We start from the raw sequence: 25,849 nt of genomic DNA, 5'->3' as shown, positions 1-25,849 counted from the left end.
CCCTTCCCAAGGCCTGTGCTTTGAGTCCTGCCTGGAAAGGCTTGCTCCAGGTTGCCCAAGGGCAGCTTTTCCAAACTTTCAGGGAGTGACCACTGCTTTGCAGGATGGGCTTGCCAGCTGGGAGCTGTCCAACATCAGTCAAATTATATTTTTTCTTCACTCCAATTCTCAGTCTACATATCCTTTGATGCATTCACCCCGTCATGCTGCCAAATAAGCTCCAGGACAGGAGTTTGGGCAAAGCCATGACAGGGGCTCCTTTGGTCCTGACAGCAAATGCAGCTTGTGCTGCTCACACCTCTCACCACCTCCTTCTCCAGGCTTACCAGAGTCAAAACTTCACAGGCTAATAATTTTCCAGCACTTAATTTTTTATCTCTAGCCTGCACAAGCTCCTTATAAAGCCAGACAGTCTTGCCTCCAAGGGGATTTACAATCCAGCACACTGAGGTCAACAGCTTGACTTCAGAGCTGCTTTTGGCTTCCAGGATGCTCCGTGGCCTTCACAAGCTGTGGTGTGATGGCTCAGGCTCTGGGCTGAGGTCTCCTAAGTGCCCCTTGGCTCAGAACTGCATTAGGAGCCTGAGCTGACCATAAATACAGGCTGCTGAGTTCACAATCTCATGCATAAAAGGAACTTCAATTCCTTTAAGTCCTGTTTCCTCTCCCTATGTTTTAGATGACAACTAGCTGAATCCATATATTTTCCCACCCACTCTTTTTCATCAGACATTTCTTTGGTCAATTTTCAATCTGTTTACATGGCTTTTGGGAAGATATTTTGATGACTGTGTTTTATCACAGTGCCCAGGCTTATTTGGGTTTATATCTTTGGACAGTCTCCAAAGGACTTCATTCAAGCGACTTAATTGGTAACCATTAATAAAATGTATAAACAGCTGCTTAGGAGAAAATCAGATCACAAGCCCAAGTATTTTAATAAGGCCATTAGTCTGCAATTATATGTGAGACAGAAAAGTGTTATGAAACCACCCTGCACCAGCCTGGAATGATGTCTGAATAAACATCAGAGAAATTTAGGTGCTGGCATCCTCCTAAGTTCCTGGCACTGATGGTGGTACTGCAAAGCTGCTGCTCTTCTTGGTGCCCTCTGCACCTTCTCTCTCTTGAGTGTCTGGAGTGAGGACGTGTGCAGGGACTCTAGTATTGCAAGCACACATTTGCAAGCTACATGAACGGTTCATAAGCCATTGGCCCTGTGAGGCCTGATCTCCAAAGCATTCCTCTAAAAAATATGACTGAGTATGCTTTGGAGAAGACTCTTTGGGAAAGGCCACCAAGAAATACCTCTCTTTTTGCACCTACTCTCAAACTATCCTCCAGCCAAAACAGCTATAGACCTATCTGGCCAGCCTATGAGAGTGGTCTTCATTTGATGTGCACGTTGAACTCAGAGCTTTAATTCCCCAGTTGCCCACTTGATGTATGTGCTGGTTGAAAGTCTGGTGAAAGCCAGAAGCTTTCTCTTCCAGCAAAAAACCCAACAGGGCAGCAGCAAAGTGCCATGAGTTCATGGGGCAAGCTTGAGCCCTGGTGTGGCAAAGTCCAGCCTCACATGCAGCCCCATCCCAGACAGGACCAAACCACCAGCACCTCTTCCTGATGGCAACAGAAATGGGCCAGCAGCTTCTGCATGGCAGCATCCCATTTTCCCCCTTTGGAGGAGCCTCTCCTGAACCTAACATATATTTGTTATCTTTATCAACTACATCTCCTGTGGTTTCTAAAAGCTTGAGGTGAATTCTCTAAAGTAATATCTCCCCTTTTCTGTCATTACAAATCCATGTCAGCAAATGACAGGAGACCACTCCTCACTCCTATGCACCAAAGCATGTATTTCCTTTACTGCAAATGTCCTTAGTGCTTGAAATAATTTAAACTTTCCCTCTAATAAGCTGACATACTTTCAGAATCTGTAGGGAAGCATACAGACAGCAAGAACTTTTATGGAAATATTTAGGATCCCAAGGAAGGCCCAGGCAAGAAATTAATTACCGTGCTTGGCCTACAGTGACAAGCACTGACCCATCGAGACACAAGTAGCTGGCAAGCAGGACAAGTAAGGGCAGTTTAGTTCTTTCCAGCCCCTTCCAGAATGAAGAACAGTGGTGCACCAGTGCTGCAATAAACTCTGGACATTTAGAAGTTTCATAGCCTTTTATTTTACTGAAAGAACAGCACATGTGAAAAAAATGAAAGAAAAACCACCCAAGAAATAAAGCACTGAGGTTACAGCCAGGCTTCTACTCTGGCATAGAGTAGGGACCTTGCTGAGCCCTGGTGTGACAGTCCCAGGCTGGGCTGCAGGACACCCCATGGCCTCCCAGCCCAGCTGTGCCCCAGGTCTCCTCACAGCTGCAGATGGTGGGACAGCTGTGACACTGGTGTGAAGGAGCTCTGACCCCTCCCAGAAGGCACACTGGAACAAACTCAGACACAGACACCTCTAATGAGGGACTGAGAAGATTAATGTTCTGCATTGAAAGAGAAAAGGTTAGAGAAACAACTAGTTCTCCCACTGCATTTGGTGTCTTGCCTGACTTTTTGGGATATATTTATAGTAAATCTATGTTGGAGCTTTTTTCCTGCGTATCTGAAAGTTTCCTTCCTTTGACTAATACATTCATCCCATCAGTGCAAAGCTGCTCCATGCAAACACACTATAGCTAGTCCACATCTCACTTGAACAGTAACATAAGCACAAGGCAACAGGGCAGGCATTGAGAAGCATTAATATAATTTTGTGTCTCTCCTATGCCAAAGGCAAAACCACATGGAACTAGCATTTTTATTTCCTTTTTTCTGCCTTTTGGAGTGAAACTGTAATCACCCTACTCCAGAGCAGGAATTTAAATTGGGGCTTCAGCTTGGGGAAATAGATGATCTTTAAGGTCCCTTCCAACCATTCTATGATTTTATGGCTGCCTGGGAGGCTGGCTGATCTGTAGGCTGCTGGACAAAGTCAAGTGGACAAGCCTGTGGGATGAGCAGCACCTGAAATGCTTTTCAGGCCCTGCATATTACAGAGGGGGCTGGTTCTGAAAGCACCAAAAAAGCTTGAGGCTATGTCCACCAGAGACCAACCACAGGGAAAGTTTGTGAGTAGCCAGACCAGCTCAGGATCCTGAATTATGGGATGTGCTGGTTTTGACTAGGGTACCATTAATTTTCTCCACAGTAGCTGGTATGGAACTGTATTTTGGATTTGTGCTGGAAACAGTGTTGCTAACACTGGATGCTTAAATTATTGCTGAGCAGCTCTTACACAGAGTTGAGGCCTTTCCTGCCTCTCTCACTGCCCCACCATTGAGTGGGCTCGGAGGAGACACAGCTGGGACAGCTCACCCCAGGTGACCACAGGGATGTTCCAGACCACATTTCATCGTGCTCAGCATACAGTGCCAGAGGAAGGAGGAGGCAGGGGAGCTATTAAGAATCATGGTATTCATCTTCCCAAAACATGCGAGGGATCCCTGTTTTCCTGGGGATTACTGATTACTTGCCTGGCCATGAGGAGTGGTGAATTAATCCCTTGTTTTGCTTTGCTTGCATATGCAGCATTTGCATTACCTATCAAACTGTCTTTATCTCAACCCATGAGATTTCTTGCTGTTTTTTCTTCTGATTCTTTCCCTATTCCACTGGAGGGAAGAGAGTGAATGGCTGTATGGGATTTACTTTAGGCTGGGGATGAGCCACAACACAGCAGTGAATAAAAGACCTCTAACCATAGTCCAGTCATGACCTCTTAAGAGCTGTGCATACAGAGCCCCTTCCTGAGAATGCCTCTCTTTAGGGATATTCAATGGCATTAATCTTCCCTCATAAGAAGACAGTGAAATTAAAAGGGAAAACACACAGCACTGACAAAGATTGTTTTTTAAACACCATCATTATCCTGTGTGAGTCACTGCCACACCGTTATCGTTGCTACCAAGAAGGTAGATATTGATTTTTTTAAAAAAATACATGGTGTTTATATGAGTCAGAAGACTGTACACAGCGCTGTTAGACAGAGAAACCAGGATACCTCTTTCTTTCCTTGGGGCATTGGTCATGAGCAGGATTAGGAACCTCTTCTGTAATTCTTCATTTTCTGAGTTGCCCCTCTTGCTAAGCCACAGGGGTGCTCACTGTGCTCCCACCCAAAGGACTGGGGTTTGCTCTAGGGCAGCTGCCAGGACACAGCAGAGGCTGTTCCTGGGAGCACAGCCCTTGTGTGGGGCCAGGCTGCTCAGAGCCTCCTGCTGTCCCAGGCTGTCCCTGGGCTGTGGGGCCAGGCTGCTCAGAGCCTCCCGGTGTCCCAGGCTGTCCCTGGGCTGTGGGGCCAGGCTGCTCAGAGCCACCCGGTGTCCCAGGCTGTCCCTGGGCTGTGGGGCCAGGCTGCTCAGAGCCTCCCGGTGTCCCAGGCTGTCCCTGGGCTGTGGGGCCAGGCTGCTCAGAGCCTCCCGGTGTCCCAGGCTGTCCCTGGGCTGTGGGGCCAGGCTGCTCAGAGCCTCCCGGTGTCCCAGGCTGTCCCTGGGCTGTGGGGCCAGGCTGCTCAGAGCCTCCCAGTGTCCTGGTTTGCAGCCACGTGCTGCAGATTTTTTCACCACCACCAGGACGAGGCAGAGGCACTGCTCTAGGAGGGAATGGGGAGATGCTGCTCTAGGGCCACCCTCTGCTGTGGGATACAATCCAGCCTTGCCACTGGCAGGAGGGATAAAGACAGGAGATTGTATCAAACACCAGGGAGTACCTGCTACATGGAAAATCTCTTTTCAAATACATTTCCAGAGCCATTGTGCATCCGTTCTCACTCTGAGCAGCAACACTTTGACCCCTCATATCCCACAGACAGGCCTGTGGGCTGTCATCACTGCTCTGTGCCACCACCCCATGTGCCCTGTGACAGCCTTCTGGGCTCCCCATCTCCCTTGCTACCAGCAGGAACAAAGTCTCTGCCACTCTAGCTGCAGTCATCCTTTACTGTAGGTCTTGCCTGTGTACTGGGAAATAGGTTCCTCTTACTCCAGGTATGCTCAGTGCCCAGCTCAGGATGGTGCTCATCTTAGCTGGCTCTCCTGGATGCTGAAATAATCCAAGTGATCTGTCCTGCTACTGCACAGGAGCTCAGCAGGGCCCACAGACCCTCAGGGCTGGTCAGAGCCCTCAGTCCCCAAACCTGCTCATGAGCTGTTACCTGTATGTACAACTCTGGGTTGGGACACAAATGACTAAGCCCTCCCCAAGAAGAAGAAGGCTCCTCCTGCAGGAATTCCTTGACAAATTTTGAGTATGAGCTCTAAATCATGGGAGATTTCAATTTTAAGGAGCAGAGTTTCAACAAAGGAATTTTGTTCCCCTGTGTTCTAGTTCCAGTTTAACACTTCTGAAAATGTTCAGCGGGAATCAGGCCACTGGCATGGAAAGTTGCTATGTGCAGCATAATTAAAAGGAGTGAAGAAGAAGGTCATACCTTCTGCAGTGGTGTTGGGCAAATCAGCAGTAAGTGCTGCTGCAGGAGGAGGACAGTGAAAGTATTACAGGCTTTCAGATGTTTGAAAGAATATCTGTCCTTCATCAGATCTAGCAAGCCAGATGTTCTGGGCTCTTGGCTTTCGGACATTTTCCATGGTGAGATATTCCTTCACAAAACCTCTTTATTCCTCTTCACCAGACACACCGGCCACAAGGAACCACTCCATGGCCCCAAGGAGCTGTGATGGCCCAGCTACCATGGCACCACAGCCCTGGGCCCACAGTACTTGCTCCACAACTAAGTTCTGGCCCCAAAGTTGAAAATAACTGTACACAGGAATTTCTGATTTCTGGCTTTCAGAGGCTTGGCTTAAGAGAAATAAATAAATTAGCCTGGAGCAACATAACACTTGTGCGACTGCAAGTGCACTGCAGATGACTCTGATGAAGCTGTTGTTTGCTTCTTCAGGAAAAAGCACTTAGTGTGAGGTTTTAAAACCTGACCAGCATGTAAATGGCAGTGAGACAGGAAGATGCTATTCTGAGCGACACCTTACACTGCTACGCGTATTCTAGTGAGCTCCAGGGATGCAGGGGAGAAAACCAGGGAGGCAGCAGCAGTTGTCAACATTTTCTGTCCCAGCAGACAGCCCAGAATAGAGGTTGGCATTGAAAAGTTCACAAGAAACTATAGGTAAAGCAAAGTTCACTGAGGCAAGTGAACTTTGATAAGTAACACTCATGGCAGGTACCTGAGGGGGTGAAGGAAAGAAAGGGGAGGTCTGGAGGAGATAAGACTTCAAGGCAGACAGAAAGCAGAGAGACTTCAGTTCACAGCCAAGGAAATGCATAAATGCTGCATCCATCCCAACAATTTTCACTTGATATCACTTCATGGTTTGTCTGTATATAGCAGTTGAAAGCTATAATGAAGAGTACCAGAATGCAGCCTAATTTCTTGGCTCACTGTTGGGGCTATAATTTTGTCAGCCTTGCCTCAGCTCAGCATTACAGCGCTTTGAAGTAAAAATGGTTAAGACCTTTTTAGCTTCATTGCTCTTTGAAGGAAACATGACTTTGAACCATCTCAATCATACTGTAGAGAAAACTTTGAGCCTAGTGACGAAAGTCCGACAGGGGGAGCAGCAGCAAACCTAAAGACGATGACATTACTCCAAGCCCCACACAAACCAGCAGCATGAGGAATAAAAAGGCAGCCGCTCAGGCTTCTGGAACAACAATTTCTGAAAAAAAAGTGGAAATGGAATCTTCTGCTGTCTTTCTTAAAATAGAAACTAAATCTTCTGGAGTGTTCTTGCACTACTCATGGGTCATGCCTCCAGGCTAGAAAGTCAAAATTTGGCAGAGGCAACATTCTTGAGTGAGACTTAAGTGCTTGGTGTGTGTTGTGGGAAACACAAGCATCTCAGTCAGAGGCAATTAACACAGTCCAAGTCCATTTAGGAAGAGGTCTGCTGCTCAGTCACACCACAGGAGAGGTGGCCAGTGCCACTGCCTGGTGAGAGCAGTCTGTGGGGCGACACACACACAAAGTCACAACACTGCCACACAAAGTGAGAGGTAAGTCTGGGTGGACACTGGGCTAGAGGCCAGTGAGTGACAGGAGGGAGCCACAGCACCCCTTTCAACTCACCTGCATGCACATGTGTGCACACTGCCTCTTGCCTCAGACAGAAAAAGAAGTTTAAAGATGTGAGGTGAGATGAGCATATTCCTGTCACCAGCTGAGAACACCCCTGAGCCAGACAGCCAGGTTGGAGCAGGAGTCTCAGATGTTCAATAAAAAGCATCAGTATTGATGATGCCAAGACCACAGAAGCCCTTCATGATAGAGGTGGTGGGAGGGAAGAAGAGGGGCACAGACACCACAGTAGGAGCTGATGCTGCAGCAGACTGTTGCTAAGGGGGGATCCTGTTTGCTGAGGATCCTCAGGCTAAGGCGATGGGAAGAAATGGGGGAAGGAAGGGCACTGGCCTCAGAAGATAATAGAGCATTAGCATTTGGGTTTGGCTTGTAGAACCCCTCCTCCTGTTCAAACTGAGCAGCTGTTCCCACAACCAGCCTTGCCTCCAGGGCACTTTGCTCCCTTCCAGCAGAGCTGTCCCGTGCCAAAGGAAAAGAACTCCCCCCTCCCTGCTCCCAGAGGTGTCTGTGGCAGGCGCTGAACCATAACCAGCCTCTCTGAGATGTAGGGCCACCTTTACAACCCCAGATACTGAAGGGAGCGAGAGCCCCAGCAGCACAGTTCCTCACAGAGCAGACAGGATCATCTTCTGGGGAAGGAGGGAGGGACAGAGATAATGACAGCCCTGCTGCTCCACATGGCTTCTTGGCATGAAAATATGAATGGGTTACTCCAAAAATTATAAAGGCACTTTTGAAAATTGATGCCCTTTTCCTCACATGGATATTTTTTCTCTCTTATCTCCTGAAACTGCTTCACCTGGATGAGCCCCTTGGACTCCCTGGGCATGGTGCAGTGTGAAGATTGTGGGGAGACACCACAAGCTGAGGCATGATATTATGATCCTCTGGCCCCCTCCACAGCCCTTCCTCTGTCAGATATCCCTGCAGAAGTTGCCCTCATCACTTAAAAACCCCCATCTCCTCTCCTCATGAGCAGCAGCAATTGCCCAATACTGATGCAGAAGAAAACGGTGGCAGGATCCATCCTTCCAGTGACACACTGCAAAACTTGTGTTCTAACGTGACCAAAATTTAATTAAAGCAAAACAGAACCAAAACAGTAATTTTAGAGAGGAATTTGGCAGGATGCTGGCTTTATTCAGTCAGCCTGCTTTATGGGATACAGTGCCTGAAGTCACAATTCTGCCAGATAGAGAGAGCTCCTCTAAACCAGATCATGCCTGAGGTAAAGCAGAAGGAGTACTTGGACCTGAAAGTCCCAGTCTAATACCTAACCAGCAGATGAGAGAGTTATTATGCTACCACCCACCCTTGGAGTCAGAATGTTTTGCTGTATAAAATCCATTGCAGATGTGATTTGCATGGCAAAAAACTCCCTGTGGACCAAACCCACATCTCTGTGGGCTGTGCAGGTTTGGGATGTGCGACCTTTTTCCATATTGCTGGCAGAGGGGAACAGGGAAGGTAAATGCTGGACAGAAGGGAATCAATATCAGCAGGATCTGAATCTCACATGAACCTTAACTGATGTGAGCTGCGGTAGCTTCTCCGAGGAGTCTGTACTGATGCTGCAAGCTGCTGTGCACAGATAATCCTGAAGCTGACTGAGCTCCATTTTGGCCACCACTGTGAAAATAGGTGAGTCTTGTAAAAAATGTAAAGCTACTGAGGCCAAGCAGGCATATCCTGCTTAGATGGAGTGGGTATGAATTAAAGTTTTGTTGGAAGTTTGCAGGTTGTGCCAGCCAAAAAGGTTCTGTTTATTTCACATTCAGCAGGTAAGGTTATTTTCATGTCAGTGTAGGATAACTCAGCTTGGCAAGAGTACCCAGGAGGTGTCTAGTCCAGCATCCTGCTCCAAACAGGGTCAGCCATGATGTGAAATTAGGGCTTTATGCAGTCAGGTATTGAAAAACCCCATGGATGCAGAGTATTTTAATAATAATGTCATGAGGGCACCTTGGCTTGCAGGAAGTAGGATGGAGGATTGATTCCACCTGAGTGGCACATTTTAGACACTGCACCTCAAATACTGGCTGTAGTGACAGCAACTGTGAAATCACAATAAATACAATTTGCAAACAATCCTTTAAGCTGTGGGAGTGGAGGGCATAGCAACCCAGCCAGAGATGGCAAAGTGAAGAGTGAGAAGCTTGGGAATCAGCATTAGTAGGGAAAGACAGACAGGTTTGGGGACTGGACAGGATGCTGAGACTGTGGCTGGAAACCAAAGGAAGAAACACGAACACAGACTGGAGAGATGAACAAGGGAATAGGGGTGCACAAACCCTCACTGGACAAACAGCACAGAGGAACATCAGGACTGACAGCCAAGGGGGTGGGGAAATATTGAGAGGGAACACTGGCATTTATCCAAGTTATTTGAAATTTTTACCAAAGAGCTGGAGGGCACATAGGACTGAAAAGGAGAATTAAGGAGTTGTTCTTAGAGGTGAGTGCAAATCAGCAGGCTGGGAATTAATCAGGTTTGGGAACTACGGCACCTCTCCCCTTTCTGCACATGAGACAGAAAGCCTGTGAAGGGGTGGGAGAACCAGGAGTTTCAGCAATGCCTGTTGGCATATTCTTTCATTTGGAGGTTCTAACAACTTACTACTGACCTGTTTCTCTGCCTTGCTCCAGTGACACCATGATGTGACAACCAAGGCCTACAACATGTCCAGTGTTTAACAAGGCCAAATATACACCACACACTTGATTTTGAGGTAGGGAGGAGAGAATTTTATGAGAGAGACATTGCACTAACTACTGTATTAAAGAAGTTGTACTGTTAATAAAACCCACTGAAAATATCACAATCTAGATTGCTTATGCAATTTTAATTCAGCCTTGCCTCTGTGTGTGGTGCAATCTAGTCTAAATTAAATGATCACAAAGATTATTATCTTGCTCCGGAAGACCTCTACTGCAAAGCAGACACAAGAAAGTCATTAAGTCCCTTCCCCAAAGAGCTTCCAGTCTTGGGAAAACCTGACAAGGGGGTGTGAAGAGAGCCATTCCAGGAAGGAGGTGGGTAGGGAGTACTTAGGATAATGAACTTCAGTAGAACAGAAGCATTTACAACTAGATTATTTTTGGAGAATTACATTTGGACAAGAGAAGCTTCCATGAACACCTTGTAGAAGCTTTCCAGTGTCTAAAGGGGTCTAAAAGGGAAATGGGGACAGACTTTTTACAAGGGCACCTAGTGGCAGGACAAGGAGGAATGGCTTTACCCTGAAAGAGGGTAGGTTTAGATGAGATATTAGGAAGACATTGTAAGGAACTGGAACAGGTTGCCCAGGAAAGCTGTGAATAACCCATCCCTGGAAGTGTTCAAGATTGTTGATCTTGAAGATTGAGTGTTAAGGTCTCTCCAACCCAAACCAGTCTATGATTTTGTGAGTGTATAATTTTTTTCTTCCTGGAGTCAGAGTAATATTAAGAAAGTAGATAAAAATAATTAAAAGCAAGAAACAAGTTTCACAAGGGAGACACAACTAGGGGATCCACTGACACACAAGGCGAGGCAAAGGGAAAGTTTCAGCACTGAAGATAAAAAAATGTGAGGCAAAACAATGGTGATCTTTTGGTTATAGCAGTTCATTCCCCCTGCTGCATCTCCCTTTCCTTCTAGGAGGGCCAGGCAGTGTCTCTTTATCGATCTGTGGTTAGCTGCTACATCAAACAGCTGGCAGCAGCAAGGCCCCATCACCCTAGAGCCAGTGTGAGCACTTTGCCAGCCACACTCCTTGGGGAATTGCCCACAAACAAACTGCATTTAAAAACTGCTAAAATGAAGTTAAAATGCCAGCCCCCCTGTGAGGAGTCACGCTCACTGGGCATCTGCACCCGGCCTGTGACTTGCACAGCCCTCGCCAGTCAGGACGAGCATCACGGTGTGTGCTTTTTCCTCTCCAGCTTTAACCACACAAGTGTGGCTGTGTTGGACTCTTTCCAAGCTCACAGCCAAAAAGCCTCTGCTGGACATGGGTAGGAGGACTTCCCCCCTTCCTGGACTGCCCCAGACACCGCCAGCGAGTGCATTTCCCCAAAAGAGAGCAGTATGGCTCAGCTGGCAGCAGAAGTTTGACTGTACAAATGTAAGCACGGTAAATGTAGTCCATGTCACACCGTTTGGGGGCTCCCAAGGGAATGAAGGGGCTGGAGAGCCCTTCACGGTTCACTTGGTCTCACAGCCTTGCAGCTATATCCTCCAGCAGGACACATGTGCATGTGTGGCCCTAGGGAATGGGCAGTGACTCATCACACTCCTCCAGTGCCATCCACAGCCATGGGGCAGTCACAGCCTTGGGTAAAGGCAGTGGTGCTGATTAGTCCCATCAAAGCCTGCAGGGGCACTTTCACCATCCCCAGCCAGGCTAAAGAAGGTATTCTCACCCCTCACACCTGATGGGTATGAGGTCCTTCTACAGCGCCTCTCCCTTGTACCACTCTCGTACCACACCCACAAAGAGCTTAGCCTGCAAAGCTGCAGGCAGGAGAGATGGTCCAGGAAGCCCAAGCCTCAACACATCATTTTGAAGTAAATTCTTAGAAATAGGTAGATAAGCTCTGCTCTCCACAGGATCTCCTCTTTTCCTTGCCCACATACAAGCCAGCCTGTGGCCACTCTGACTTGTGGGTGCATAAGGAGGAAGGGCACTTGGTCTCCTCCTGCTATGGCCACAGGTCCTACATACAGTGAAGGGAAACCTCAGCCCTGCTGCTGAGCGTCCTGTACCCTCCTGACAACTCCCTGCAAGCCCCATTTGCTGTGCCAGAGTGGGTGGTGGGCACAACCCAACCTCAAGACAGAAGATCCACTGGCATCACTCGTACCCCAGTGACCACAGTCTGAGGAGAACTGTGCCTCAGAGGACTCGATCTCAGACCTCAAAGGAAGCCACATCGCAGAGATGTGGCAGGGTTTGTAGCTGTGCCCCGGCCATTCATGCTGTGCCTGCTGGCAGTGGTCCCTGGAGAAGGATGCTTCCCAATATTAGTCTCCTTTCCAACTTCCTCCTCGCTAACCCACACTCCTTCATCTCAGATTTAGGGCAGTTTATTTAAAGAGATATCTTTTTTAAACCTCCCCCTTCTTAAAATCATCTCTGCTTTGATATTTTTTTTCAACTGTTTGGTTTTTTGTTTTTGCTGTTTTTTTAAGCGACAACTTTCTGTGCGCTGGGCAAGCAGCCCCGGCCGAGGTATCTCCCCGCGCTCGGCCCAGCACCGGTGCCCCGGGCCCCCAGCTCCCCGCTTCGCCTCCCGGCAGGAGCAGCTCCATCCCTCAGCCAAGCACGCCCTTGCTGCGGACCCCGGCGCCAAAACTCGCCCAGACGCCTTCCGCCGCCCCTTGGGCAGAAGGGCAACCTGCCGGCCACCTGAGGCGGGCACGGCCCCGGCCCCGGCCCCGCTGCCCCCGACCGGGCCTCGCGGGGTCCCGGGGCAGGGGGCGGGCGGGAGGAGGTGGCCAGCCCGGTCCCGCCCCGCGGCTCCGCGCCGGGAAGGCGGCGGGAGGCAGCGGGTCGGGCCGAGAGTCGGCGGGACCGGGGACCTGGAGCGGGACCGAGCTCTGCTCGGCGGCGGCACGGCCCGACGGGCCGGGGGTAAGTCCTGGCTGCTGCCTCCCGCTCCCCTCCCGCCCGGCGCCGGCAGCCCCTTTTCCCGCTGCTCCCGCCGCCCTCCCTGCCCGCTTTTCCCCAGCCCCCTGGGCACACGGCAGCCGGGCCCGGGGCACCACGGGGAGCGGCGCAGCTCCCGCTGCCCCTCGGGTGCGGGAGCCTCGGAACAGCGGGAGCGGAGCAGCACCCGCGGCTGGAGACGAACCCAAAGCCACCGCCACAGCGGGACCCCCCTCTCGGACCCCGAACCCTTTCCCGCACCCGGATCTGCCATGCGGGCCGGGACAGGCACCCGGACCCCTCCGAAGCGGAGACCCGCGGGAGGAGCGTCCCTTTTCCCTCCCTTTCCCCTCCCTCGGCTCTTCCCCACGGCTGCCACCCTTGTCCCCATGGCAGGTCGTCACCCCGTTAGCCGGGGTGGTGGGTGTCCTGCCGCCCCTCTCTCTGTGAGGGTATCCAGGTACGCTGGTACGTGCTTGGACTGGCAGCACCCTGGCCAGGTGTGGAGTGAGCAGGACTGGGGGTGGGGGGGGAATTGAAGACAGTCCAGGGATGAGGGACCTGACGGGGCTGGGAGGGGTCTCAGTAGGGAAGACTGACTTTGGGGTGAGAGTCAAAAATAGGGCTTGTGAATATAAGAAACAGAAGACAAGACAGGAAACCCACAGCCAAACTGTGTGTTGGGATGCCTTACGCCTTCTGGTTATGTATATTATTGGTGATGTTTTGTTTATTCCCTGTTCTGGCCTTGCTTATCACCTAGGCAGCTGCTTTTTCCTGCACTACAGTACCAGCCTTTCCTGGCTCCAGACAATACAGAATTCCCAGAGTGGGAACTGTGTCTGTGCAAGGGACACAGTAAAATGAATCCTGTCTTTGAGGGGCTGCAGCTCAACTGTTTTATGAATAGTCCTGGACCCAGCAGCAGTGCTCATGCTACAAGAGAGCTTCGTGATCCAGTGGAAAGCTTAACTGCTTTGTCAGGGTCAGGCAGAAGAAAGATAGAGGAGACAAGCACAAGCCGTAAGAGATTGTTTCACCCCTGTTCTGAGGGATCTGTGTTTACAAGACATGGGGAAGTTCAGTTTCCATCTCATTCAACCCTTGCCCTCTCCCAGCTACAAATCATCAGGGGAAAGTAGCAACAGTTTTAAGGATGAGTTTATGCCAAGGGGTTGGAGCAATTTATACCCATTGTGCATCACAGATGCTGCTATTCAAGGGGTGAGGTGAAACAGAGTAATATTTATACCACTGGTATTGCAATGTTTTGTCCTTGCTTTTCGTACCTGTCATACTGATGATGAGTTCAGCAAGAGGAGCAGTAGCAAAGGAAAAAGAAGATACAAGCCATTAAATGTCATGGAACAACCTCGGTACAGCAGCTTTCATATTTCTGGAAAAAGATCCTCCTCTTAAATCAAGGAAGGGTAGGTTACTGAGAACAGACTTGAATCTGTTGTAAGAAAAAGAAATGCAGAGCACCCTGCAAGCATCTTCCCATTATTTCATCCCAGACATCAAGCTGGTTTGCTTTTCAGCACAGGAAGCATATCTTCTGGCCAGGCATGGAAAACAGAGCACCGTATGGATGGAATGGGAACAGCACCAGCAGTCAACCCTTTGCAAGGCAGGCAGGGGTTGGGACATGCTACAGGAGAAGAGGAATTCTGGAGGTGGTGCTTGCTGCCAGTCTGCCAAGCACTTGAGTGTGTGAACTTATTGAAGACATTTTTTGATGAGAGAAAGAAGAGGATACTTCCCAGAAGAAAATATATAAGTTCCAAATTTTGGCCAAGCCCTAGTATGTTTGGGTAGCTGTGTTGGGTCTTGCTCATCATTTCAAATTACTGTCTTTCAGGCTGCACTCTTGCCCAGCTGACTTATACTGTGCTGTGACTTTGTTATTTCTCAAAACCACTGCCCACTTTCCATACAGCTGCATTGGTTGGTAAGATCCATCTTTCACATGCACACAGGAGGTGAAATCTTGCATTCTTCTCTGGGCTTAGATTCAGTGAAGCACAGAACAGGCCAAGGAAGTCTTTAAGCAAAGCTCTGCCTGTATATGAGTGGAAAAAATACCTTTCTGATTGGCTTGGAGAAGAATTCATACAGAAAGTATAAAAATCATCCCGGTACCCACAGGGGTTTCTGTTTTCCGCAGTCATTGCAGAGCTGTGATTTTCAGTCCTTTCTTTCTCTTTGCAGTGGCAGCCCCATGGCCCTCTTCACCAGAGCCAGCAGCCATCCTAACGCAACAGACCCCATTCCCTGTGGGGCAAACAGCACCACAGAGCCTGGGCTGCCCCATTCACACACCTACTACGCCCTCTGCTACTGCATCTTGATTCTGGCCATCATCTTTGGGAACGTGCTGGTGTGCCTGGCTGTGCTGAGGGAACGCACCTTGCAAACCACGACCAACTACCTCGTGGTGAGCCTGGCAGTGGCAGATTTGCTGGTGGCTACTTTGGTGATGCCATGGATGGTGTACTTGGAGGTGAGTACCTCTCAGGAATGATCAGCAGAATTTAACCACACCACTGCATGCGTGCTCATGTTCCTAATGAAGGCTGTAGCAGCATTTAGACTGATCTGTGGGGAACAGCCCTGGAGCTGTCCTGCAGGCTGTGTACTGCTTGGGTGTGCTGCATAGAGTTATTAAAAAAAAGGTATAAGAGTGTGTGTGTGTGTGTGTGTGGGAAGCCATCCCAGAAAGATAGAGTTCGACTCTTCAGTTTGATTGCAACTAAAAAATATTATTAAAAGTCAAATTTTATTTGAGACTGGAATAGTCTATCAGCTCAAGTGCATTCCAATCCTTAATGAAATCATATTATGCTTTGCTTTAGAAAACACTTGGCACTCACTCTTGCTGTGGACAGGGTGGGACTGAGGTACATCTGTGGAGCAGCCTCTGCCCCATACAAAGCCTTGGTCATGATTTGTGAGCACAACAGTAGGTCCATTTCCTAGTTGTGTTTGTAGACCCATTCAAGACTAATTTCCGTCTGAGGAGCTTGGATAATCAAAGCAGCTGATGCAAGAGTCATCCAGACAACAAAGAAAAGAACTCATACACATCCCAAACCAAACTACCAATCCTAGCATTGCACAGGACTTCCTATAAAACTGGGCTGTAGGACTCCAGGAAAACTAAGATTTAAAAAACAGTCCAAAAAGCCCCAAAGTTTTTCAATATTTGCGGCTATTTATGGATCAGCAATGCCGTCAATGAAGCAGAAATGGCATCATGCTTCAATACACCATGAGCCTGGAAATTGCCAAAAAATCATTCAGTCCCTAAAACTGTAGAATACCTGTTCATCTACTGAGGGTTTGCCAAACCAGACTTCAGAACTGGCCCTTATTTATGGAAAAGCTTAAGGTGGATAAATGCCTCAGATTTAAATGCTGCTTGTGAAGTTTGTGCTTTACACTCCATTTTTAGAGTCATCAGTGGCCATGAAATGTGTTATTTTATCAATCATGCAAACCAGAACTGTCTCTTTCTGAGAAATCTTTTGGGAAGGCTGTGACAGAGCAGCAACAGGAACATTTTATAGCCTCAAACTCCTCATCTCAAGGAGGTTTCTGGCTCAGAAGTGCTATTTAACAGTGTCTAGCAATCTTCTGGGGGCCAACATGTAGGTCTGGCACACCAATATTGCTGCCCTCTTCTTTACTGATCCCTGGTGCTGTGGCTGCTGAAGCTCACCAAGGTTTCCAGCACAGTGGCATCAGAGTACTCTCCCCACTGGAGTTTGAGGGCATTAAACACCATCATGCTATGTAGTCATTGCATAGATGGAGGAGGACATGCGGCAGCATGGCTGCGAACACCCTCCTCAGGCTTCTCACAACATCCAGTTCTACCTCCAAAAGGGAAGAAAGCTTCAGGAGAAGGTTGTCACTGAGGTCTGGTCTGCTGAGACTGTTTGGGAGTCACACTGTCCCTCATCTTGTCTCTCACACAGGAGCAGTGAGACCTAAGCTGCTCTGTGAGCTCCAGGAGCTCTGCTGGACTGGTGTCAGAGGGAGGACAGAGCTGTGAGCAGTGCTGCCCACACGAGTGCTCTCTGTACTGTGCAGACCCATGAGCAGCCATCTCACAGCTGCAGGAGCGAGCAGCAGCCCCGGGCAGTTCTCAAGCACAAAACCCTGCAGGGAGCCTGCTTAGGTGCACCACTGCTTTCATGCCTGCCATTTCCTGATGCAGCTTGGTTTCCTACTTTCCCATCCGTGTGCTCCTCAATGCAGCATTACCATTCGTATCTGAATTGTGGAGATTCTGTTGTTTATTTTAAGAATTCAGGAGAGTGGTGGATAAGCATAAGTTTAAAAAAATAACCATTGGGCATTCATTAACTGGAAAGCTTCTTATAGAGTTTGGAAGTTAAAAATAATAACACCACAATTTTGTAGATAAAGCAGACTGGTTGTCAAGGAAGATTAGGTGAAAACCTGACCTGAATAGTCTATAGGGTTCTTGAGCACTGTGTTTGATAGAGCCAGATTTCACCCTGGACACTTCTGCTGCATAATCACTGAGTGGTAATGAGAGATTGTATCAGCTCATCTCTCTGTAGTTTGCTCTCATCAGCTGTAAGAGATTAATATTTGACCATCCACCTCACCCAGGCAGATATGAGGATTCATTCAATTAATACCTGGGATACCCTTTGAGATTCCTGGACAAAAAGCACCAGAGGGATAAAGGAGAAGTATCCTGCCAGCAGATGAAAACCAGGAATGCAGACTAGCAGGTTCTAGCTGTTGTAGCAAAGATGATTAGAACAGAGCAATAAAAGGAAGATCAGAAATAGAATTTTTTAAATGTTGAACAAGGCATATAATAAAAAGGCTTTTCTTCACTGTTAAATTCTGGAATAAATTATGGGTTCATATACCCCACAGGTAAATATTAACTACTTCACCAACTCCAGCAGAGCTACTCCCCATTTCAGAAGCGGCAGGTGGAAGTGAGAATGAGTTTTAAGCCCAGACATTTTGATCTGTCAAGCATCCTCTTACACAAGCTGCAGTCTATGCAGGTGGTGTGATGTGATAGCATCGTCCTGAGAGGGGTCAATTCTGAGCCATCCCCACCAGCACCTTCTTCAGTTTTAATGGTTCCCATTCTTGACCTCAGCATTTTAACATGCTCAGGACCTTGGAAACTCCCTCAGTTAAGTGCTTGTTCATCTGCTGGGTTAGCAGCAGCTGCCTTTCATGTGAACACCTGCCACTGGCTTGGTGAAATATTCTTCAGACTCCACAGCTCGTAAAGATTGCATTGCTTTTTACCTCAAACTGCAGAAACATCCCTTACTGGGTCCCACTGCAAAGGCTTCCAGCATTTTTTTAATATATTTTGAGGTGGTCAAGCAGATCTCAAAATCTGAAACTAAAGTCAAACCAGTGTAGTGTTTCTTAGGAAGCTGAACCTACCTGTTCAGGTCCCTAATCTCAGATGGACAGCCTTCAGACTGCATGTCTTGTAGCTCATCTGTGTAGAAAAGCTCAGTAGTTTTGGTTTGACTTTTTCCCATTACTTTTATAAGAAAACAAAGGAGCATCTCCATTATCAAGAGAACTGGAGAAGAAAGCACAGTTCCATTCTGCAAGCCAATTCCCATTTCCCTCCCCTGCCTTCATTCAGGCTCAGAGGGTCTAATAGAAGACTGACTCATTCAATACCTGATTTCTGAAATGTAGCAGCTGGGTCCAGCAGAGAACACCCAAAAGACACAGCTCACCTCAGCAAGTTTCTGTACCCATGTGTGGGAATGCTGCCACTATCAAATCATTTACATTTCTCGGGATTATTTCTTAAACAATTCTCACAGAGTGAATTTTGTGTTTGTACAAGTGCTTTTCTCTGTAGAGGGGCTGCATCCTTCCTAGGCACCAACACTTGCAGGGCTGACCCACTGGCTGAGAAGCCAAGCTTACTTGTGGCACCCTCTCCAGTATGGTTGGGATACTTCTTTTTGAATGGGTTTTGAAGAGCTCCTAGGATGGATCCTACACAGACTTACCAAGCAACTGGCTCCACTGTCCCTGTAGTCAGAAAAGTAACCTTCATAACCAGTTTGCACCTCTCTTCCAGCTCATTCCTGTTGCCTCTTGTCCTCCCACCACATTACTGCTGTCACTGCTGTGAAAAACCCAGCTCCATCTTCTTCAACCTTTTCAATATCCTCCCACTGCACCAGAGGGCTGTTAGTCTCCCACCCCTCAAAGCCATCACTTTTCCAGACTGAAAAAGTCCTGCTCCCTTAGCTGATCCTCACAGCTGCCCCGGCCCCTGTGGATTGTTTTCGTGGCTCTCCACTGGACTCACTCCTGTTTATCAATGTTTTTCCTCTACTGCTGCCTCAAAACCAGGTGCAGTATTCCAGATGTTGTCTAAATGTGAGCAGAGAGACCAGAAACTAGTGGCAGTTTCTGATTGCTTCCCAGGACCCAGATGAAACAGCGGGATCTTCAGGGCTGAAGGCTAAAATCCAGGCTTTCTCCCAAGCATGGACTTTCCCCCTTTTTTCTCTCCTGCTCCCCCATTCGGCACAGGACTGGGTTTGTTTGCAGCTGAACAAGGAGGCAGCCTGCCCTCCATCTCCTACAAGCAGTGGGCACTGAGGCAGACCACCTCCGTCAGAATCAGGCTGTCATCCCAATCCCAAGGACAGCAGGGCCACACAGTGCTTGGAACATGCTTGTCAATCAAAAAGTTCATTGTCAAGAACTTGGTGCCTGCTCCAAAACCCACTTCTCTCCATTGCTAAGTCTGAGCTTAGGCTGCGGCTGAGCTTTCACAACCACACACTTCAGATTAAAAATTCAGAACAACCAGAACGGCTTGGTAGCAACTCAGATCTCTTTATCTGAGTAGCTTGTGAGTTTGCACTCAGATCTAATAATCAAAATCTTTAACTGAGATAAGAATTCAAATAAGGTTTTTGAGAAGCCTCAGTCTCAGATCTCGGTTTCATACATAAATGCAAAAAATTTGCAGCACTTTTCCAGCTCGCTGCCTGCAAGAGCACTCTGGCAGCTAAGCTGAGAAAGACTTTCAGCCCTTAGATTTTCTCAGATAATCATTAATCAAAGGATAAATACAGTGATAGCAAATTTAAATCAGTTTTTCATGCTAGGCCTTGAGAGAAGGGATAGCTGCTGTTTCTTCTCCCTGCCTCCCTCTGTAAGAGCACATAAAGGATTGAAATTAAAGTGAGGCTCCTTCTCCACGACCTACTGCTGTGTTATCTTGCGCACAACACTGGTGCCTCAGTTTCCCTCTGCCCATCACTGTGGAGCTGCTCCAAGCTGCTGAGATACCTGGAGGAGAGCAGCTTCTCATACATAACTTGTCAGGACCTGGTGCTGAGCAAGGCTGACAGTTTTGTGTCACTGGTGCAGGTGACCGGAGGGGTCTGGACATTCAGCCGCATCTGCTGCGATATCTTCGTCACCATGGATGTAATGATGTGCACAGCCAGCATTCTGAACCTCTGTGCCATCAGCATTGACAGGTGAGACACAGCAGCACCCAGGGGACAGCCTGGATAAGGGGGTCAGCCCTGTGCCCCAGTGGGGCAGGGACCAAGAAGTGGGGTGAGCACAGACAGCATCGGTGTTCTCAGGACAGCAAACCCCTGAAGGTCTGTCCCTGCCACCGCTGCTGTTAATGTGGCTCTGCAAGAGGAGGCCTGCACTGGAGGGCAAGGAGACACAAGCAATAAAACATCCCCAGTGGATAGTCAACCACATCCTCAGGCTTCTTAAAGGCAGGAACCACAATTGATCATCCAGCTCCCACTGAGTGTCAAATAGGATTTCTCCTTCTGGAGATCTCACTCATGAAGCTTTAATAAACAAAATCCTGCCATATTCACAGACAGAGATGAAGATTATTGCTGTGTAATCTTGAGCTTTGCTCTGGTTTTCTGCATTTTAAAACTGCGCCTATTTTAAGCAATGCTGAGGGCTGGGAGCCAAAACCTTGTCACATGTGATCCTACTGGGACCAAGGAATGAGAGAAGGGAAAAATACTGCATGCTGTACCTTTGTAATGTGTAGTTCAAGGATAATAATGCAAAGCAGCTTTCAGTGCTGCTTTGGTCCAGTGTTACTCCATGGGAATCTGTATCCCCATTTCAGTTTGGCTGTCTGCAAGACACAGCCCCCAGGCTCTCCTAAAGATGAGACTCCTGTACCTCCCAAATCCTTGCCCTGATGAGCTGCATCTCCTGGAGCACCCCAGCAACTGAAGGTCCTTGACAGCCTGCCCCCAGGGTAACGCCTGTCAGGGTAACACCAGACCAGGCAGCTGAGACAGAGTTTAGTAGTTTGTGGTTACTCCAGAGTGCTCTTTCACAGCAGTGCCCATATAACTCCAGGGCCTTGAGGGTCAGGGATTTCCTGGGGTTTCTTCATCCATCTGGTAGCCCAAACCTTGTAGCTTTGCATGCTGTGAGTTCTGCTGAGCGTTTCTCTGCACTGCTGCCAACTAACTCTGATTTCCTCTGTTCCTCCCCGCAATGCCCCACTTACCATTTCTACAAATTGCTGATCCCATCATCTGATTTTCTCTACTTTCCTCTTCTATTTCTTCACCACATTCACCATCATGTTCCCTGTGCTGCTTTCACTTCTCCTTTTAAAAACCTGTTCCTTTCCCTCCCTCCTTCCTCCATCTCCTCTTCCCGGAGCTGGTTTGGTCTGCAGATACACGGCAGTGGTGAAACCAGTTCAGTACCAGTACAGCACTGGGCAGAGCTCCTGCAGGAGAGTCTCTCTCATGATTGTGATAGTTTGGATGCTGGCATTTGCAGTGTCATGCCCTCTCCTCTTTGGCTTCAATACTACAGGTAGGTGATATCCTGAACAATAGCATGCAGGAGGGGTTGGCAGTGGAGCTGCCCTGTGTATGGCCAGATCATTTAACATGGGTCTGCAGATTTGCCAAGTTACAGGAAATTTTAAGGAACTGAAAACCACACTATGAAGGGAGAGAAAAATCCGCATGTACTCAAGTCTATAAACTTGCCATTTGCTCAGGTAGACAGTGACTGTCACTCTAAAGGGCAAACCTGCCTCCTCTACTGCCAAATCAATGCCCATCAAGGTGTCCAGGTCTTCAGATTCCCATCAAACAATCACTTGAGCACACAGAGCAAAACGTGCAGCACATACAGCGCACACACACACTTCATGGCATCTTGCTGATATCCACAGGTTCAGAATCACAGTTTCGACTCTGATACAGAACACATTTCTAAACAGCAAGGATTGCATATTAGCACTGCTTGTCAGAGACCTCCTTCCTATCCAGCTGGCTGCCGGCTTCCTTAACTAATCCTTTGAGGAGGGCAAACAACTTAGCCTCCACCTTGAAAGCAGGTTGGTCTATTTCCTTCCCCTTAGCTAGGGCAGCACAATCTCCCTGGAGGCAGAGGAGCAGGGGAGCCTTCCTTCCCACTGAGTCACAGGCAGAAGCTTCTGCCCCCCTCCGTCCTCTCTGCAGTGCTTGAGGCAGGAAAGGGATGGGAGTGGGAAATTCTGCTGCCCCCCTCTGCCTGGTTCAGACAGATAGGAGTGAATGCACACTCTGCATCTAGACAGCTCAGAGCCTGTCAAAGGAATAGAAGAAAGGGTGGGAATAGACATGAGAGAACAGCTGTTGGCCAGAAAAGCAGGCAGATGCATGTTTGCTAATGCTTGTTGGCCCTGTGTTGGGTTCATTTTAAGCATCACTTAGGTAATTGGGTAAGCCAGAGCATACTCTGCACTCCTTAGACTGCCTTTGCCCCCAGCCACCTTTTGTCTTGCTTTGCCAGCACACCAGAGCCTCCTTGTACTAAACTGAAATCAGCTCAGCCACTCCTCTCTCTCTCTTCTCCTCCCCAGGGGATCCCAGTGTCTGTTCCATATCCAACCCTAGTTTCGTCATCTACTCCTCTTTGGTGTCCTTCTACCTCCCGTTCATGGTGACCCTGCTGCTCTATGTGCGGATTTACCTCGTGCTCAGACAGAGGCAGAAGAAGCGAACCCTCACGTGGCAGGGCAGCCAGAGCGCCAGCACCAAACCGTGCTATGCACACCACGTAAGAGCCACATGAACCCACTAGGAGTGGTCAAAAAGGAGAGGAATGCATCATCTCTTCTCCTCAAAGGGTTAAAACATAGAACAGAAAGCATAAGGAGGGACTTGACATGTTTTCATCCCATCCCTTGCTCATACACCATGATATTTGAGGCACAGAAGCTCCAGTTAAATCCTTTTCAGACCCCTGTGTATCTCTGCCCTCTAGAAGTGGCAAGTAGAAAAGAGCACAGCCTACTTCAGTATTTCTTCAGAGCAGGATTTTCTCAGCCATGCATAAGTCTTCATTTTTTGCATAATTTCTTCATTTATTGATTTTAATGTCTTCATTTATTGATTTTTGCTCTATGAAGCTTCACTCTCAGGGCTTCACAGGCTTTAACATCTGTTATTAAAATAAAAACCCTCTTCATCTGACAGACTTAAGAGGTCAAAATACTCATGGTGCATGCAACATTTGTTCCACTGACCTTTCTAGATGAAATATCTGCAACCATGGGAACCAACACAACAGTTTGAAAGGAATTACCTGGTCATGCATATCCACTCCTTTTACCCATTTTTGCACAGTGAAGCTACATTAAAAGGGTGGGGATGCTAAGGGGAGCAGGGCCAACACAAAAATACAGATGGAAGGTTAGCAGAGCAGGTATTCCTGCTCTTGCTGTTCTCATGCTTCTCCTTGGTGGGATGGAGGCAAAGTGTTGCCAGCTGCTGGTTAATCCCCAGGTCAGTGCAGAGGACATGGTGCCATATAAGAGGCAAATAAGGATAAGGATAACTCCTACAACTTCCCTCATCATCCTCTGGCCCAATGAGCAGTTTGGATGGTTTCCAGATCCTCTGTGGCATCATCTTTTGCAGGAACACATGGAGAGGAAAGCTTTGCCAAACAGATGCCAAGGCACTTTCCCCCCCCGTCTCTCGCTCAAATGCACAGGCCAGGAGATGTCCACAAAAAGGAGGCTGCTCGCTGTGTTCGGCCTGCAGCGGTACCGGAGCTTCTGCCACGAGGCATCCCTCACCAAGGCACCAGGGGCTGCCCAACCCAGCCGGTGGGAGGAGAGGAGGAGGAGCACGAAGGCAGCAGTGCAGGTGCGGAGGCTCAGCAATGGTGGAACCATCAGCAGCTTGAGGCTGGCCCAGCAGCAGCCCCGGCTGATCCAGCTGCGGGAGAGGAAAGCTACGCAGATGCTGGCAATTGTCCTGGGTGAGTGAGAGCCATTCTGCCTGTGGGGTGCAGGGGGTGATGGTTTGGGACTTCCAGGAGCCTCCTAATACAAAACCTCCTAATACAATATTGAGATTTTTTAAAAAATGCAAGCTGGGCCTTGGCTTCAGCTGTTACTGCTTCACAAACTCAGGAGAGACAGTAGTGGAACATTTAGGGATCTAGAATAATGGTCCCAGATGTTGAGAACCATGTATGTTAGTGTTTTATTTACTATGTTTTGTTACCCTTGTTTAAAATCAGTGGCCAACAAGCCCTGCTTGAACAACAGCCAATACCTTTGCTTTTCCTTTTCCTTTGTTTTACTATTGCAAGGCTGGAACAATCCTAAGTTTCTATACATGCAGAAGCTCTTAAATCTGATTACAGAGAAGCAGGGAAACTGAGGCAAGGAGCCACAGAGGAACTTGTTCATACATCTGGGTAGAGAAGCCAGGACACTGCTGTCCCTGTCACCTGCTGTGGTCGCCAGATGCACTGTTCCCCCCCATTAACTCAGTAGTAGCAGGAAAATAAAGCAGCCCTCATCCTAACTGATTAAAGCAGCTGAGGCTTTCCGTCAAAGTTGTGGCCACTTGCTTTTGTCTGTCATCAGACCACTTCTGAAGCCCCATACATTCACAAACCTGGTCCCAAGGAGCCCAACTTTTGCCAAATCTCTCTATGTCAGGAATAAATGTGGCCTTCAGTGTTTGTGAAACACAGAAATAGTGAGGGGCTGGAGGGAGAGGTCACCCGTGCAGGCCCCTTTCCAAATAGTTGCTGCTTTAAACTCACGGATTGTTTTCTGCCTCTCTCTAAACCCAGGGGCATTCATAGTCTGCTGGCTGCCCTTCTTCTTGATTCACATCCTCAATGCCCACTGCCCATCCTGCCACGTGCCTCCAGGGCTCTACAGTGCCAGCACCTGGCTCGGGTACGTCAACAGTGCCCTCAACCCCATCATCTACACAACCTTCAACACTGACTTCCGCAGAGCCTTCCTCAAGATCCTCTGCTGCTGACTGTGGGGCTGCACGGCTCTGCAGCAGCGCCCTGGGAGGAGAAGCAGCCAGGGACAAGGCAGTGAGTCCCTCAGTGCTGGACACAGCTCCGGGTGTGCAGCACATCAGCCAGCACAGGGCATCGCTGCCGGGCGCTGACAGGCTTGCAGGGCACACGCGACCCAAACGCAGATGGCATCCTCATCTCTGCTGCCTACATGCTGGAAATGCATTTGCCCTCCCAGAGCTGCAACCTCAGCCTGCAGAAGGCACCCAGCTCATGCACAGCAGTCCTAATAAGAGGACAGAATTTGAGTACTTTGATAAGGATCCTGATGTCTTCAGTCAGGAGCCAAGAGTGAAAATTGGACAATGAAACTTAGAAAAGGAGCACTGATGGAAGAATAACAACTTTCCTGTTGTTTCCATCAAAAGGTTTGCCTGTAAAACTGGGTCAGTCTAAGTGCTTGAGAAAATCGCCCTAGTTGCAAATGAAATCTTCCTTTGTGTTGCCAGCTTGTATTTTACTGTTCCTTGCAAGGTAGAGAGGTGGCTGCTCTCCCTCTGGTAGGTCAGCTCACATGACAAGTGCAGCACTACCCCAGGGTCCCTTCTCCTCCTGACCCAAGGACCAGTGATAGATTGGCCATTACTTAACTACCACACACCCCAGTGATGTACAGGGGCCACCAAGAGAGACAGGCTCTTGATAGCTGCCATAGATTCAAACCTGTTTTTTCAGCTGG

The 25,849-nt window shown here is 48.6% G+C and overlaps 1 protein-coding gene across 1 annotated transcript; it reads left to right on the top strand.

Moving 5' to 3' along the window:
- Nucleotides 1-12,661: 12,661 nt before the first annotated feature.
- Nucleotides 12,662-25,124, top strand: DRD3 (dopamine receptor D3). The gene is made up of 7 exons (XM_059466314.1): nt 12,662-12,762; nt 14,989-15,280; nt 20,203-20,315; nt 21,512-21,654; nt 22,694-22,890; nt 23,835-24,099; nt 24,928-25,124. Exons 2-7 carry the CDS (start codon nt 14,999-15,001, stop codon nt 25,122-25,124), a joined length of 1,197 nt encoding a protein of 398 aa, XP_059322297.1. The 5' UTR covers nt 12,662-12,762; nt 14,989-14,998.
- Nucleotides 25,125-25,849: the final 725 nt, after the last annotated feature.

The sequence above is a fragment of the Ammospiza nelsoni genome, chromosome 2 (genome assembly GCF_027579445.1).
Source record: "Ammospiza nelsoni isolate bAmmNel1 chromosome 2, bAmmNel1.pri, whole genome shotgun sequence".
In the NCBI taxonomy this organism is placed as follows: domain Eukaryota; kingdom Metazoa; phylum Chordata; class Aves; order Passeriformes; family Passerellidae; genus Ammospiza; species Ammospiza nelsoni.
Note: the sequence above shows the minus strand (reverse complement) of the source record. Positions and strands in the feature narration are given on the sequence as shown.